This window comes from Asterias amurensis, chromosome 2 (assembly GCF_032118995.1).
Source record: "Asterias amurensis chromosome 2, ASM3211899v1".
Lineage (NCBI taxonomy): Eukaryota > Metazoa > Echinodermata > Asteroidea > Forcipulatida > Asteriidae > Asterias > Asterias amurensis.
The window spans coordinates 25,017,880-25,036,135 of NC_092649.1; the positions used below are offsets into that span (position 1 = coordinate 25,017,880).

At 39.7% G+C, this 18,256-nt stretch overlaps 2 protein-coding genes across 2 annotated transcripts in view; one reads left to right on the forward strand and one right to left on the reverse strand.

Moving 5' to 3' along the window:
- The window catches only part of LOC139954565 (GATOR1 complex protein NPRL2-like), a 62,577-nt gene extending 49,424 nt beyond the window's left edge, over positions 1 to 13,153 (forward strand). Inside the window, exon 12 of the transcript XR_011788125.1 lies at positions 12,630 to 13,153. The gene's annotated coding sequence lies outside the window, so the exon portion shown is untranslated. The remainder of the gene's footprint in view (positions 1 to 12,629) is intronic.
- The window catches only part of LOC139954564 (extracellular calcium-sensing receptor-like), a 72,835-nt gene that overhangs the window by 6,304 nt on the left and 48,275 nt on the right, over positions 1 to 18,256 (reverse strand). The window contains exon 2 of the mRNA XM_071954427.1: positions 7,209 to 7,876. Coding sequence (XP_071810528.1) covers positions 7,209 to 7,876 — 668 coding nt within the window. The remainder of the gene's footprint in view (positions 1 to 7,208; positions 7,877 to 18,256) is intronic.

Consider the following 18,256-nt stretch of genomic DNA (forward strand, 5'->3'; position numbering starts at 1 on the left):
TGAAAGGGAGAACATCAGACAGGGACTTGTCAAAGCAGCATCAATTAAGGAATCCTCATCAAAGTCACAAGGAGACAAACCGATCAAATGATGCAGGTTCAATTCTCAATCTTAATTTTGCGGCTGGAATAAAGTCGAAGCGTGGTGTAATTCTAAACTGTACTGGCGAGACAATTCGTGAAGGTAACCGTGGGGTGGTCTGAAGTAGATAATCTTCTACTCAAAACATTGTCAGGACGAAATTGTAAATAGAAGGGCAATGACTGTCACGTTACAAGTAAGCCCATCAACGCCATGATATGGTGTCATGGCTGAGCAATTTATTTCAACAAGTGAGTTCTGATATATTTTTGCAGGCTGCTTTATATAGTGAGGTGAGTAGGATACTGCCGGATAAATTGTTTCAGAGTTTTGGGGCAGCAGACATTAATTGTCAACAGTGGTAGTGCTGGTTTTGGGCACAACAAGTAATGTGGTATATCTTTGTAGAATATCTGTGGAATTGTAGATGACTTGAATGAGTTTTGTTAAGTTTAAAGGTGTAGAGCCGGTATTTGAAAACCGTGGTAAGTAATTTGAAGTTTTTTGGTTGGAAGAATGGATAGAAGTGACACACTGTCATTATTAGCCGGATAAACCAGAGCCCAATTTAATCTGCTTGTAGGCAGAAAAAATTGCTTAGCAATTGACTGCTCTGTAAACATGTGCAGGATACCAGTCAAAAATTGTACATGGTAGTTTGGCTGGTAACTTATTCCATGACTTTGCTGTGCCTAGCTTCTGAGGAGCTCTATGAAATTTGGCCCTGTTTAGCGGCACGACTTGTCTGATCAGGTGAAGGCAGAACAGTCAGCATATGACATCCCAAAGAGAAGTTGATTTGCATAATCAAGCCGGGTACATCATTTATAGTTTACCAAATCAAGGGATCCAGTTGGATTTCGCAGACTTGATTGTCCAGTACATATAGCTTTGGGCAGTCGGTATAAACATCCAAACAGCCATCTTTAAGTTCTGATGCTCAACTTGAAGAAGAGACTTCCAGTCTGACCATCATGGCCCAGAGAATGTTGCATATCTGCAAATTATCCACCACATCATGCATGTGTCTACCAAGAGTGAACTATTGAGTGTGGTATCGTGGAGTTTCAAGATTTCAATATTGAGGACCGTGGATAATTAAAAAAAGAACATGTTTAGCTTTCAAGAAAGCACCAGAAACAACAAGATTCACCTGCATCCACAGTACTAACACAGCATGCAGCATCAGAGTCTAGCTTTCTCCAGAAGACAATCGGAGCATTCTGATTGAAACGTTGAGTTGAAACCAATGGTTCTTTTCAGAACCACCACAACTCATTAGAGATAGTCATTACATGGTGTTACCGCAAACCTTTTCATATCGTATTTCCACCATGCAAAAAGTTTCAAATCCTACTTAAGATTTACCTGGTCTAAGCTGTGCCCTAGCCTGAACATCTGACATCACACTTTGAGGCTTGTGATTTATGCCAGAGATGAACCCACTAATACATAATCTCCTGTGACCTCGCATCATTTCACATGGTTTTCATGATGTTGGAGATTCACAGTTAAATCCGATGTACATGTGTATACATATAAAGCCAACACCTGTCCTTATCTTGTTTCTTGGGCCTGGAGCTTCATGGATTCATGGAGGGATAAAATGCACCGTTTCCTTGCTTCATTCCCAATGCGAGTCCTGTTTAAAGGTTAAACCAGGCTTTCTGCTTCTTCTCACCCAGCATATCTTGCTTTGTAGAATGAAAGACCCACCAACAGGTTCATTCCACGTTCTGCATCTCCCATGAATTTCATGCCTGGTGTGTGTTTCACTCCATCCTATACTCTACACTGTTTTAAGAGGGAGAGGAACTTCCTTCAGCTCCCCCGAGTTCTTTTCACCTTAAATATTTTTCTTCTTGCTGCCTCTACCAAAACCGGCTTTTGCCTTGTTTGGGGCAAACTTTCGTACAAATCTTCTTCTTTTTATTTCAAGATAAAGGTTACGCAAGGACCTGTCTGTTGGTTACGTCAGAGCCTGAGTCATGTGACTCATATATCTAGTTGTAATATTTAGCCTATAGTAATTGCTTCTTTTCTTCCATATGATTAAATGTGGGTATCTGCAAGGGAACTAAAATAAGGGAATCAATGTGTGGTGAAGAGGTTTTCAACTAGTGGTTTAATCCCAACGAGGCCTGCTTCTTGATAGTTTTACCGAGACGAAGTCGAGGTAAATTTTAAAGAACCAGGCCTCGGCAGGTTTAAACCTCTAGTTGAAAACCGATTCAACACACTTTGAATCCCATTCATAAATACCTTTTCGGTCAAAAACATCATCACTTGTTGGTCAAAAAGTAAAATAAATGTTTCAGCTGTTGCTCTCGACCAATAGGAAGGAAGATACGGTATTATAAGAACAGGTGCAAGGTTGCGTGTCACGTCCATGAATTAACACTTTTTTACCGTCATTAACAAAAGGTTTATGCACACCCACGTGACGCGCTCTCCCCCAATAGGAGTAGAGAAACTGTCTGGGGTATTTATGAATATAGGATAAGCCACCTGTGCATCCATTTGACAAATGATGCTGCCTACTTAGGAATTGTGATTGTTTTAAATGACATGGCAGGCCTTGATGTTCGTTCTTGAAGGGGCACATCAATTTTCTTCTGGCTAAGGGGCACATCAATTTCTTCTGGCATAAGGGGCACTTCTATGAGGACATTTTTTAGTTATTGTTTGTGCCACTTAAAATTGTATACATTGATGACTGATTGCTCCATGTGGCTTTTGTGGTGAATTTGATGAAGTTTGAACAAATGGAGTCGTATAACTCAACATCAAAGATTTGTTCTTCTTTTTATATTGCAGCTTAACAAAGGGCACCAGAGCCAAAGCACATGGCACCAATGCAATTGCTGTGGGTGCCATTGGTTATTTAAAGGCCTGACATGGGGCTAAAAAATATTCCAATTTTGTCTTCTTCTTTTCGTGTCCTTCTATTTTTCGATTGAAATGGCGGCTTAATGTCTGACAGTACCGGACGTTGACGTTGGATGCCTCAGGGGAATGGACCCTTCATGGTTGTTATCAATTGTCTCGTTTCAGAGAGAGTGTGCATTGCAAGTAATGAATACATTATTTATGCACAAACACCCCAAGTCCAAAAGTTTTGATACTATTTTTCCCCCACAAAAGTGTTTGTGTCGTATATACGATAATAAATAAATAAACATTGAGTTTAGAATGTGTGTGTTTCAAATGACTTCTAGAATGATTTCCTGAGCAGGAACATGTTGTTCGTTTCAAGCTCAGGTAACACCCCTCGGGTGTTTCTAATGGGAAATAAACAAAAATCTCAAATAAATTCCCTGGTGGATTCAGTTCCAGCCGTTCAATCACAGCTAGTGTCCCGGTCTTGTACATGCCTTACGATACATCATTATTAACACCGAAAGGCTTCCATTTGCAACATGATAAGTTACCCGTCCATTCCCCCAACATAGCTTGAAGTATTTTGCAGTATACTCTTTGGACTGGTTTTACGTTACAAGAAAAATATTTTGAAAATATTTTGTTTCAGAAAAAATACCCGCAGCTTGTTTCCTCACATGGTGTGACATTTCTCGCTTCACCAAAATAGCTCAGGATCGAGATCCACTTGTCAAAATGATTTGCTATTTATATGTCGTATGCCTGTCATTTGTTGCTGAGAGATATAGGGGCAGTTCGACCAAGTAAAGACTTAAATTCGATCGGACTTGCTCACCGGTCTTTAGAAAGAAGTATTGAATTGTGGCATTTAAGCCTCTTTCTCCTGAAGACGATCAAAGCATACTGATCGAAACGTTGAGTGGTTAACCATCGATTCTTTTCAGAACCAACACTATACTCAAAATAGATACTCACATGATGTTTCTGCAAAACTCTCTTACTTGATATTCTGCCATGCAAAGTTTCAAAACCTAACCTATAGCATTGAAAACATGGTGTGTCTATTTGCTTTGTACACCATAATTGTTCCCCTCCACACAGGAGTACAATGATCGGTGTTTAGAGATTGTCCTGTTTAGATTGAAGCTTGCCTTACATTATATTGACTGCCAAGGGAAGTAACAGACGATAGATTTCAAATTAGACCAATAAAATGGGCCAGATATTGACCCACTATACACAAATTGCTCCTTAGGGCCAAGTGGAATCTAGTGTTTCATGCCGCTGAATAATATGACTAGTATTACTGGTAACAAAAGACTTTTTTCTCATCTTAATCTTCTCCTATTCCTTAAAGGCAGTGGACACTATTGGTAATTACTCAAAATAACTATTATCATAAAACTTTTCTTGATTACGAGTAATGGGGAGAGGTTGACGGTATAAAACATTGTGAGAAACAGCTCCCTTTGAAGTGCCATAGTTTTCGAGAAAGAAGTAATTTTCCACGAATTTGATTTCAAGACCTCAGATTTAGAATTTGAGGTCTCGAAATCAACCATCTAAAAGCACACAACTTCGTGTGACAAGGGTGTTTTTTCTTTCGTTATTATCTCGCAACTTCGGCGACCAATTGAGCTCAAATTTTCACAGGTTTGTTACTTTATGCATATGTTGAGATACACCAAGTGAGAAGACTGGTCTTTGACAATAACCAATAGTGTCCAGTGTCTTTAATGTAGAAGAGCGAACATTACCACTCTTGAAAGGAGCAATATTATAGGCAACTATTGTAAGAGTGAAGGACAGGTACTTCCGTCTCGATTTAGAGTGAAGTTCGCTTCAGGTTCACTCAAAGAGAGTGACACAGATTGACTTTCACTCTCAAATGAGCGAAACTGACACCACTCGGACAAGAGAGAAACAGTGTCACTCTTTAAAATAAAGAGAGCAGAGTATTAAATCACATCGAGGCTGGATGGAAAAGAATATTGGCTCAATTTGGATAAAACAACCAGTATTCATGGTGCTAAACTTGTTAAACACAAAGTGTTAGCGTCGGATGTTAAGATATCATTATGATAATGGTTTAACATTAGCTGACACATTGAATAATTTAAACTAATATCAAAATGGTGTTAAATATGTAACGCATAACGCCCGGTCTCTGGTTTTCTCCTTTTTTACTTATTTAATTTTATGCTTACCAGAATAATGTTATCGGTCAAAACAACGGTTTATTTCTACGTGTATCATCTTTGACTGATGTTGGTAGTTTTTTGCTGAGCGGAAACATCATTAAGCATTTAAATCAATTGAGAATTGTAAGTTGCTTAAGGCCCAAGTTGCTTGAGCAGAAGATATATTACCTACAAAACAAAACGGAACACATGAGTATCTATTGTGTTTCGGTTGCCAGCTAACCTTAGGGACCATGGATAAACTAAGAACGCGGCCGCCCGCGGTCAGACTCGTTCTAGAACGAGTCCGTCCCAAAATTGTCACGCGCCCGTCCCAAGATGGATTAAGCGCTTCACTGATTTTTAAGGCCCCTCATTATCGAACTCTATTGTTGGTGCCTTTTGTTGTTCAGATTACATGGACAAGGCAGCTCCCAAGTAAGCCACGAAGGGGTGAAGGATTAGTGTTTGCGGTCTAGCTCAGGTATACACCAGACAATGGGTTGGAGATGTCCATGTACAGCCAACCCTCGAGTTTACCAAAGCCAATACAATAATATGCTACTGCCATAACAAGTTGAAGTGGTGACTATTATTCTTAAATTTGAAATCATCGCCAACTTATTTTGTATCTACATCTAATTATTACATTAGGACCCGTGTTTACAGAGATGATTACACTTACACGATGTGTTCATAAAGGTACCGCGAAATCATGCTGACCGGCTCGCAATCACACAAAACACAACGCAAAATTACATCGTAGTACACAAACACACTATATCCAGCGACACACTCACACACAGTGTTTTCAATATACCGGCCTAGTAGTCTTGGTACTTTGCGTGCAACGAACTATAATGCAAGAAAAATTGAACGCTAGAGGGCTATCCTAAACAATGTGATAGCGGGAGAGCCGCCCTCCGTTGGAAAAATTGCGCAACAGCTTACGAAATTAGTTACAACCGCCTTGAGATTAAGACTTTCGGGAGAATCTGGTGTCCGAAAATTGCAATACTAACCAGCGTACAACATTGGCGCCGTTGCTGGTACCTTGGGCATGTCAACAACGTGGTGAATTTTCAGCAGTTCCTTGGGAATATTTAGCGTGTTTAAGAAAAACTACATAACGTGTTGGCTTCATTGTTCAAACATGAAACATTTTGGATACCTTGGATGTACAAAAAAAGGTATATTCTGTTGTATTTTGGGGGATTATTTTGCATGGCGGTCGTGCAAAGACGCAATATTTTTTATTTTTTAATCTGCGGTTGTGTTTTGACTTATTGCGTGAAAAGGGCTAGGATTAATCTTTTTGTAACTTGAAAAAAACTAGTCAAAATATAAACTAGACCAGAGACACAGTTATTATAATTTACACGGATCTTTGGTTGTTGTTTATTTATTGAAACGACAGTTTAAGTAAATTGCAGTGGAAACAACTTGGGTTTATATCTACCCAGATAAGCCGATTATAACTACACAGTGGTTTTCGGCCTCACCATTGTTCCTTTGTTATACAGTGGGTCTTCCTCAAGACCCGGTGGTTGAGAAGAACGCGTTCCACTCCGTAAATTTTCTTTTGTTCAATTTGTCATGCGAAGGAGCGCGTCGCGACGCGGTCGTTCCCGTGACATAGTTTATCCATGGTCCCTTATTCAGTTGTTAAGGCATGATTTTGTTGCATTAAGCTACTTTTTGTGCTTAATAAGCTCTGATGAAATTGGCCCCTGAAGGTTATGGCAGCCCTGTGAAATGATTGCGCTGTAAACTTCAGCACTAATTGTGCTTTAACACCCTTCAAAAACTCTTTTATGGAGTAGGCCCAATGTGGAGGAAAACCAACCAACAAGCTTATTAAAGCTACATCATAATTGGCAATACACTGCTCTATAATTGCAAATATTGTTGATTCAAATCCCACCCAGGTATTAATGCGCTTGTGATTTTTTTTTTCACAGAACTTTGGAAGGAACTTATTGTACAGTCTTGTTAAACACACATCAATTGTATGGGTAAAACTAACATTAATAAAGGTAGCCTACATCATAAAATTACTATACTTACCACATCGAGGTTAGTGTCGTCATTATACCATCTACTCCGAGTATCATTAATATGCAAAACACCATCCTTGTGGCGTCCAATCTCGACAAAGTTTACAACCTGGCAATCACTCATGCCATTCTCCTCACACCGTTGCCATTGAATTATCTTGAAGGTATCCACAATACCGCCTTCTTTGTTGAATGAGACGTGCCGACTGCCGTTGTTGCTGGTGGTGAAGTTAACAGACATCAAGTACTTCATGAACTGCCAGGGCTCCACGTCCTTTATGGTAGGGCATCTCCCATTGGCCAATAACCCCTGCGTATCAACGCAGTGCTGGATGTCGGCCAATGCTTGCGCCACTGCATAAACCGCCAAGTACACTCGATATATTGTGAAGGACATAGCAGCATTCTCGATGTCCTCCAGATCCAGGAGCGTGTGGTGAGAGCAGGGCGAGTCCTGATTGATAGGGATCCCGACCTTGCAGCCAAACTCTCCCTCCCAGATCTCTCGCAGCCAGGGATCGTCTTGGAATTCTTTGTGGAATGGGTTGAGATCCCTGAGGTAGGATTGGAACCCTGGTACCTCGGTGTTTTCCACGGTAACCATCAGTACGTTTCCCATGATGCGAAAATCTCGGCTGGCAATGTCCGTCCACACATCGGCGCTTATCCAAGTCAAGGCTGAAAACAAACAGAGACAATGATATCATTATCAACAAACACATTATCTTTTAGCCCTAGCTCTCTGCCTAGGAAAGACATTTTAAAAGTCTTCAATAGTTTTACCTTGCTTACAAGCTTCAAGGCTCGGTCACACAGGCCCCTAACGATAAAAATGCACGCCCTCGATGAGCGTGGGCCTATTCTGCGTGGAGCAATTCAACCAATCGCGAGCGTGCATTTTTATTGTTCTTGTTTTCGTTCTCGTTATCGAGGCCTGTGTGACCAGGCCTTTAGGCTACTTTACAGCCATTTGTGGCTTTCAGTAAAAAGTTGTCACAACAAATAAGATTAATAACAATGTTCACACACATGAGAAATCGAGAGAAGAGTTTTTGATAAATGAGTAAATTAGTTAGTTTTGCCTTTGGGGAAATACAACGCTCCGGGGATCACCTTGGGAGTCGTGTTTAAAACCATCACTCAACGTAGTCAATATTAATTTGTACACTAGTTGACTGGGTAAATTGGTGAGTTGTCTTTGTTTATATCAATTATTGTTCTGGCTAAATTTGTGTAGTGCTGTTCCTTTGGGTCTATGTTAGTCTTGGTGCAAGACGCTTTTGTTGAGTTGGTCAACCTCTATGGTAATACCATTGAGTGATAATACAAAACAATGTACACAACGTCAACGTATAGGTCTGTGTACAAGGTCAAACCGAGAATGAACTCGATCTGTCAAAACACTGGAATCCTTTTGTTAAAGTCCTGTGTTTCATTGCAGTTTGTGGGGTTCTTAATATTTTACTCAGAATGTTCCCTTTTCAAAATAGTTTCTACAAAAACTATCTGTAACAAAGAAAAGACTGCTTGGCAGCTTTGCTCTACATAGTTAAGTGTAACCATCTATTCAGCCTATGTCGCTCCACTGCAGGAGGAAGGCCTCTTCATTGTTCCATCTTGACCTTTCCTGTGCGCGTCGCATCCATGTGACCGTTCCAAACTCTGTGATGTCGTCCATCCAACGCCTGCTTGGTCTGCCTCTATGTCTCGTATGGGTTCTTGGGGTCCATTCCGTAAAGCAATGTGTCCATCTTTTGTCATGGCGTCTTGCGAGGTGGCCTGCCCACCTCCAATTCTTTGTTTTTATTTCCTGTACGATGTCCCTGGCATTTTTTTTTTTTTTTTGTAAGTCCTCATTCTGATCCTGTCCTTTCTTGTAACTCCTACCATGATCCTTTCCATTGCTCTTTCTGTGACTCTCAGTTTCTTTTCCAATTTCTTAGTTGTTGCCCCGTAGGAGTGTAAACATGCGCCACGCAAAACAACAAAGAAGGGGAAAATTTGCAAACTTTATATACCCTATTTAGTATTTTGTTTTGCGGTACTTACTTATGTTACAGGAAACCAAGTTTTTATTTTTACCTCACTATCACGCTCACTGCCTAAATTCCTATATACATGTACCATGTATGTATTTCAAACAAGTAACAGGTTATGCTGGAGAAAACAGAGGGCAGTCTTAAACTGTCTTCTTTTATTTACATAGATTTGCACATCTTACAATAAGTATTCATAATTGTAGCCAGTCTCTGATGTAATCCAGGACCCATTGGAACTAAAATATCACCATTTCAGTAAAAAAATATCCCCCAACTGGATGCTGAGTCAGCATACAGATTACAATTTATACAAAATGATTATCTATTATTTCATCTTCAAAGACATTTAACAAAGGGGTAAATACCCTTCTCCCCCGGTATTTTCCCCCATACTCTATCCACCTGCCGCATTTCCGTAGACCACAACGTGCGAATGAGGATCTAATTCATTCTAACTCGTCATGGCTGCTGTAATACGATAATATATTTTTCCAATGTAGAACCGTACACTGTAATTCCCACGTGGTCAGGTGTCATCCCAGGACCCACGCTGCCTCCAAGCCAAGCATTGAGTATGGGTTGAGGGAAAAAGAATAATACATGTTGATGGTTGACATGACGAGTATAGTCACCCACGTCCGAGGCTGTTCACCTCGATTACTGCCTAAACAAGGGGAAATACGGGCTAGAAGTAAGGACGTCCCCTGGGGACGAGGTCGATACAGGTATCCATCGTGGCTTTACTACACACACAGTCGCCAGTTCTGGGTCACGTTAAATCACTCGGCAGATTACTTTATTTTGCATTCTGAGCTTCGGAGATACCTTTAGTTTGTACTGGGAAAATGCGAGGTTGCCATATTATGCACAGAGGATCGGTAAGAGGCTGCCAACGCAATTGTGTTGGCGATACACCTTTAGTCTTATAACCTCTACCCCACCCCACATCACACACACAAAACACCTGCAATTAATAATAATATTGAAGTCTTATATAGCGCACGTTTCTACCAAACAAGTTTCTCAAGGCGCTGAGTACATGTATATACAAATTTTGAGAAAGATAGGTAATAGCAGTGATGAATTTTGAGACCCAATTAGTTAGCACCTTATAATGGTTTACAAGGTGCTACGGCGCATACAGCAGTCACAGCCAGGAACACCAGGGTGAACCCCTTCTCTTTTCGATAAGTGCACTGGGTTCTTTTACCAGAACATGCGTTACACAACACATGGGACCAACGGCTTTATGTCCCATCTGAAGGACGAAGCAATGGTTAAGTGTCTTGCTTAAGGACACAAGTGTCACGGCTTGGGATTCGAACCCACACTCTGCTGATCAGAAACACCAGAGTTTGAATTCGGTGATCTTAACTGCTCGGCCACGACACTTTCGCAGTTAGGGACATCCACCTTTTGTTCCTCTTTTTTTTGTACTTTTTGGCAAAAGCTCTCATTGGTTTTTGTACATTTCCAACACTTAAAAAAACTGTGGTAATGTTTACGTCCACATAGTGTATCAGTTTGGATCTTTTTTGTTCACATGTCCACACTTTAACAGCAAACAATGGGATATTTCAAAATAGTGTCTGGTAATTCTCTCATCTAGCCAGTGCGCCATCGCAGCTCTAGGCGCAGCTGCCCCTCGTTGGGAGTCTTGAAGACGAGACATGATTCACTAGACCACCATCTTAAGAGATATGTGAAATAACACAGATACTCCTGATTACTAGAAGATGGATGGATAATTAAGACTCAACCCTGCTACTGTCTTGCATTATTAAATTAGTCTATGATCAAGTACTTCATGGCAGGCACATATAGATTTGTCAATATCATTAAGTTGTAGACACTAGAACAATCACTCATCGTTAAACTGAAAGCCATGGCTATCAAACCGCCAAATTCAAGAGGTGAAATTTCAATTTGATTTCTAAAACATTTTGTTAAAACGGTCTTATTAGTTTTCAGAAGCGGACTCTGCATAAAAAAAAGGAACCAGTCTGTTTAAATAGATTTTCAAGCTTTCCAAAAAAAGTTTTGATTTGTTAGGGCATAGTGATGAACTTTCAGTGCAGTTTGTATTTAATATAAAACCAAACAACAAGAACACATAACTTCTTAGGTATATTATGTGTTAGGTTGTGCTCGTGTACGTGAGAGCCCACCATAATTGTCAAAATGTGGGCCTGAGGTTTGGATCGTGTTGAAAGGACAATAGTTCCCTGTTCAAAAGCAAAAACATGCAGTCTTTGCGTAACATGTCAACTAAAAGTCCAGCGTGTTAGTGAACTTTATAGTAATAATAATAACAAATTCTAATATAGCACATTTCACAATAACCGTATCAATGCGCTTTAATACATTTAGTGCCCTGTTTATATGGCCAATAACGTCCCTTTCATGTTTCTTGGCTCCCTTGGGAGTATACAACCTGGGCAACCAAAGGCTTTTTCATTCACAATATCAACCTCTACCCTCGCAGGTACCCATTTACACCCCTGGGTGAAGAGAAGCAATTATAGTAAAGTATCTTGCTCAAGAACACAAGTGTCACAACCGGGATGCGAACCCACACTCCGGTGACTGCACCAGAACTTGAATTCGATGCTCTTAACCACTCGTCCATGAAGCTCATGACAACTTATTTATTTGCAATATTTGTAACAGTAAACTCTTTTCATGTATTATATTTCCAACATGCCTTCTGGTGGCCGTCATGAATCACAAGCAGGTAGTTTTTGTGAAGTGGCCCTTTAAACCCGTAGAAATTACGTCAACAGAGTTAGAATTCCTTAGTTTGATGTTTGGCACAAACTCCATGTATTTTTACATTGATAATCAACAGTTGTGATCACAAACCAGCCGTTACACAGTGGCAATATTATACATCTTTGGTGGATTTCACAAAGATTTAAGACTTGTCTTAATTATCTCGAGTGAGACGAGTTCATCGCCCTAACTTAGGACTAGCCTTAAGTTTTTTAATATCTCAGAGGACTAGTCCTAACTCTTTGTGATCGACCCCTTATCTCTCTCATCATTCCATAAGTATTTTTGAAATCGACAAACAGGCCTAAGGTGAATTGCAGAATGAAATTGTGATTGACTACTGCTTTACGCAATGACATATTATTCAAAGGAACCGATCTGTTCCATAAATCCGGCACTAATAAACAAAGATTACCATAATGAATATCACTGAAGCCAGTAAAGATCGCTCACTGATATTCGTTTATTATTCTTGGTCAGTGGCCCCAATTCTTCCCTGCAACTACACCGGAAAGATTACAATCAATGCTATGAGGAAAAGAGTTGCTTATTGATTTGGGTTGTTGTAATGACAACAATAAACATGAAAACGTATTATTTAATGTCTTTTATATTTGCAGGTCGACCATGTACAAATCTTTTCCTGTAATGTCTGTTATTGATTCAACCAGTTTGCTATGGATGTCTTCAGGAGGTTTAAGTATGTGAGTTGTTTATAAAAAGTATTTTTGAACGAGTAATTTCCTTTCCACTCACTATTTCCAATGAACATACCATCGACCTAATCAGCAGGCAAACATATCATGTAAATGGTCCCGGTTTTAAGGAAGAAATAATAGTCCTAGGAATTGAGAATACAATTGACTGAAAAAGCTGTATGTTTATTTGAAGTTAATATCAAGTCTACTCAAAGATTGTGAACACACAATGCCCCTTACGTATGCCATGAACTTTGGGTTCCCACATCGTGTAGTTGTAGTTGTAGAGTACATGTATATTAAGATGGAAGCCTTCGAAGGCCACAAGCAAAGACAAACAAATGCTGTGGCAAGAAACTTGATTTTTGTTTTCTTGCTCGCAGGCCGTGTAAACCTCCGTATTAAAGCGGTCTATACAAACAATAAAACACAACCCCCTAAACTAAAATATATTATTATTAGCCGGTGTTTTTTAATCCGCTGCACTTATTGTACCTAATTTGGGAGTGTTTGGGCCTTTTCCCAAACCTTAGCCACTGGCACCGGCTCCGGTTTGGGCTCATCAGGCATCAAAACAAAGATACCAGATAGACTGCATACAGCAGAGCCATAGACGGCAATTAGCAAACTAGAAAAAAATTCCCATTGAGTCCCATTGATATTTTGATTGGGATTCAACGGGATCCCATTGTTTCAATGGGATTCAATGGGATCCCCTGTCAACCCCATTGGATATCCCGTTGAATATGTCCCAAATTCCACCCCAATCCCATTGAATCCCATTAATCCCATTCAAATTTGCAATGGGATCCCATTAAATCCCATTGATTTTTGTAAATGGGAATTTTTTCCTGGGGTGCTGGGCAGAACCATTCACAGTTAGAGGACACCTTCCCCGAAATGAAAAAACACAATCGTTAATTTTAGAGCAGTGAACATTGTGCATTATGATTTCAACATCAAACAGAGCGCATCAGAGCGGGAGATTGAGCTAAGCTGAGGCTTGAACAAAAAAAAAGCAAACTGTTTCATGTCCGATCCCATGCATTGCTGTACTGTTAAACGCAACGAAAACGCACACTCCAAACAATGCCAAACTTGTTGAAGCTGCTAATAAAGCCACAACGCGTAAGCATAAAACAATTTGACATACACGGATAAGGTTTACAGCCAAATTATCTTTCAAACATCAGTCAGTTTGTGGCTGGTGTCCTGTTTCTGCTTTAGCAGCCCTATGAAATTAGGCACTGGCCCCCAGTTTGGCACAGCCCCCAACGTTTGAATCGCTCGAGACTTGTACTTTATTTTGTCTCTGACCTCAGGGTTGAAGTTGTAGTCTTGGTTTCAACAGATGCCGATAGGTATCGGGTGTTGTGTATCCATTTAAATGACGGTCTGTACTTTAAAGCTTTGGACTCAGCGTTTATAAAAGTGCTAGCTGGATTATTTGGGTCTCCAAGAAGACATTTTTCTATTAAAGGCAGTGGAGACTATTCGTAATTGTCAAAGACTAGCCTTCACAGGTGGTGTATCTCAAAATATGCATTTAAAATGACAAACCTGTGAAAATTTGAGCTCAATCGGTCATCGAACTTGCGAGATAATAATGAAAGAAAAAAACACCCTTGTCACACGAAGTTGTGTACGTTTAGATGGTTGATTTCGAGACCTCAAGTTCTAAATCTGAGGTCTCGAAATCAAACTCGTGGAAAATTACTTCTTTCTCGAAAACTATAATGGCACTTCAGAGGGAGCTGTTTCTTACAATGTTTTATACCATAAACCTCTCCCCATTACTTGCAATCAAGAAAGGTTTTATGCTGATAATTCTTTTGAGTAATTACCAATAGTGTCCACTGCCTTTAACATCTCCCAACGAACACAATTTGTCTAGAAGAGTTTTGATTGTCAAAGACGTGCGACAACGCAATTTCTAATGACGAATGGCCGCATTGGCGGCCAGAAATGCCCGAAGCTGTGCCATTGAGTTCTTCCTAACTATATGATGGATTGATTTTACTCAGCATCAAGGAGAGTCTCTGATTTTTGATTGGAAAAAATTTAACTTTTTGAGATTGGATATTTAACCTGTAGTCACAAGAAAAAACCCAATGATATATATTTTTACATTTGCTTGGGGCAAACGAAAAGCGGGCTATTCGGTTGTGCTTGTCCTTTTTGTGGTCGGGCACGTTGCAATGATCATTGCAGCTCAAGTAAAATCCCTGTTTAAAAACAAAAATCAAGAGTAAAGATGTCTTTGGAAGAAACATTTATTTGGACTCACTGTGTCAAGCTGTAATTGACCCGTGATGACTATTTTGTTCGGCACGTTGTACCAAGGTGTGCGTGTTGCTTTTAGACAGAGAAAATAAATTAATATTGCGCCATTTTACTTTAACTTGATAAGCTCACCACTTGATAAGACGACTTCGAATTAAAAAACACCAATCTTTCACTCGGCTGTAAGTAATGTACGTTTCGTGCAAAGAATGTGTTTTAAGTCACAAACATCGTGTAAAACACACAGACGTATCTCAAGGCCCATGTTCAAACTCTGCCACAATTCCCTAATCGCATCATAACATTCATTTATTGGCTCCCACTCGTCCAAATTGTCCTCCATATTTGCTAGTAATCTGCAACCACGAGGGGGATGCGAGATTCAAACCTAATATGTTACATGAGTGATCGAGTTCACAGAGCATTACTACGATAAAGCAAAGACTGAGTCACGTTCCCTGGCTCCGCATTTGGAACGTGTTAATTACGAGCAGCACTGTACTTTGGACGCATTGCCTCGGGTGAACACATCACTTATTTTTGACATCGTGAACAGAGGATTTAGCGTTTGGGGAATGATCTCTGAGCGTATGTGTGAGTGACACATTCAGAACTAATACAACATGAGAGAATGCACTTTCTGTCTACACTGATTAAATTTGTCGAGGAAAGCTTTCTTAAATTTAACAGCTTGGGTGTAGCAGTGTAGATGGTTTCAACTGCCCTTCGTCACGCTGCATATCGCAGCTGAAGTGATATTGAAGATTTTGTCACGTGTATGGTATTGGAGTTGGAACTTGTATGTTATTGTGGCAGCCTGGGCGTGCTTGATGTGGTATAGATAAAGTTTTGATCACAAAATTTCCAAATACGATTACAGTTCTGACAATGAGTATTTACGCAAAGCATAATCATGAACAATTGATAAGTAGTCCTTATAGTGGGAGCGGTGATGCCTCATCTATAAATTAATGACATTTCGTGATGTCTAGGAGCCTTCTTTCGGTACCTCAGTCCGCGGCCTTCCCCTTACTTCGCACCTCAGTTTTTTCTCTTGCCAAATAGGTAAGATTCTGTTAGGGATAGGCGTGTGTTTAGAATGGATCAATGGTTATGATCATCCAAGTGACAGTTTGTAGTGCATGGACCATCCTTGCTCTATGATTGGACATTTTCACTGTTCGCAGGCCTCGATATTTACCCCTTTATTAAAGGAGTGTTTATAAGTGCATGTCAACACCTGTCAGTTCCATCAACTTCATACACAGACGAAATGTTTTTTTACCCCTACTCAAAAGACTAAATTCCTTGAAAATGTTTAAACAACCACAAGAATCCGGCTGTCAACCGAGTAAAAGAAGCTAGGTAAATAACTAAAGTATTATATTGTTTCTGAGTGATCAATACAACTTTAAACATTATGACTGTAGATGTTGATTAATTTTCCCTGGTGAAACATCGATTCCAGAGGAAGGAGGTTCATATAGGGGGAATTAAATGAATCTAGAGATTTTCCTTTCACATGCGGAGGGAGACACTGGATTTATTAAATTTTTCATCTGGGGAACATCTTGGAGGAGACGAAGTGGACTGTAGGGTGAGGAACATTAATTTGATGTTGGTTTTTTTTTCTTCCTTTGACATCATTTTCATGTGAATTTTGTTTCTTAAGATTAAAGTAAGCTTATACATACATTTGTTATGTTGCTCAATTTTTTTTAACATAACAGTGCAAAAACAAAACGAGAGGTCTGTCCGGATTAAAAATCTGCGGTTCACAATCTTCGGTTTAAAGCGCTTAACTAGACCTAGCACTATAGTTACATCGGGTTTGCGGGGACCGTTCCATGCAAATCTCACTTTTAGAAAAGTGTTGCGGCTCTAAAACCGCATTGGTGGATAATGTATCTCGCTTAGAGTCAATATAAACAAATTGTATCAACACAATAGGAATAAGGAAGAGAGAAAAACTATGTTGTCCATTAGTCATTTCTCAACAGTATGCTCTTATCGACGAGACAACATCCTTATGACACCGATTCCCCTCCAAAACACCCGAGAGCTTAGTAAAAACACTTTACCCCATTGATTTACTCTGACTGCACTTTACGAAAGACTTTAGAACCAAACACGAAATGCACATGTCAAGTAAGTCCTAGGTAAAGATATCCTACCCTCGATCAACACATAAGATGTTTACTGCGACCTGAAGATTTTGTTTTAAAAAGCTCAACGCGCCGTATCACATGCCAGTCGTGTTCGCTCTTAGCAATCTAGAAAAACGCTACATGGAATGGAAACATACATTCGAAAGCACGCATTCATTCTGATTTAGCATAGCGCCCCACCGTAATTTGGTTTCAAGTGTCCCTATGTAATACTAATATGAAGACATTCGTTGAGAATGTTTTTTAAGCTCTTCACATTATGCTCGAATGAGGTGTTTGTGTGTTTTTTAGAAGATAAAGTGTACATGTTTGTTCCACATTGTGATATCGAGCACTCTTGATAAGCCGTGCCGACGGGACGGAAATCTTGATAATCTCCTCTGAAATGCACACTTCAGCAACCCAAATCCTAATCAGAGAGAGAGAACAAATGTTGAAAAACAACCCTAATGGAATCTCAATTTAAGTCCTTCATTATCGGTGATACTTGGGATCCGATATTACCCGGTTTTAAAGAGCCAAAGGAATTCATTACTAAAGCGCAAGACAGGTCAAGGAGAAAGGTTAAATCAACCCAAACATGAGTCCATGTTTCAAATTAAAATGTATTCAGCAAGCTTGTTCATTAAAGGCAGTGGCACTATTGGTAACTTCTAAAAAAAAATATTAGCATAAAACCTTACTTGTTAATGAGTAATGGGGAGAGATTGGTAGTATAAAACAATGTGAGAAACAGCTCCCTCTGAAGTAACTTATTTTTTGAGAAAGAAGTTTTAGAATTTGAGGTTTCGAAATCAACCATCTAAACGCACACAACTTCGCCTGACCAGGGTGTTTTTCTGATTTCATTATTATCTCGCAACTTTGACGACCAATTGAGCTCAAATTTTCACAGGTTTGTTATTTTGTGCATATGTTAAGATACACCAAATAAGAAGACTGGTCTTTGACAATAACCAATAGTGTCCAGTGTCTTTAACTTATTGAGGATTTGGTTGTGTGGTCATTATTTCGGCAGTTGAAGGGAAGGTACGTTTGATAAACACTCTAAAAAAATAATAAAAGTAATTTGGTAGTGTTAAAAGATACCAGTTTTTA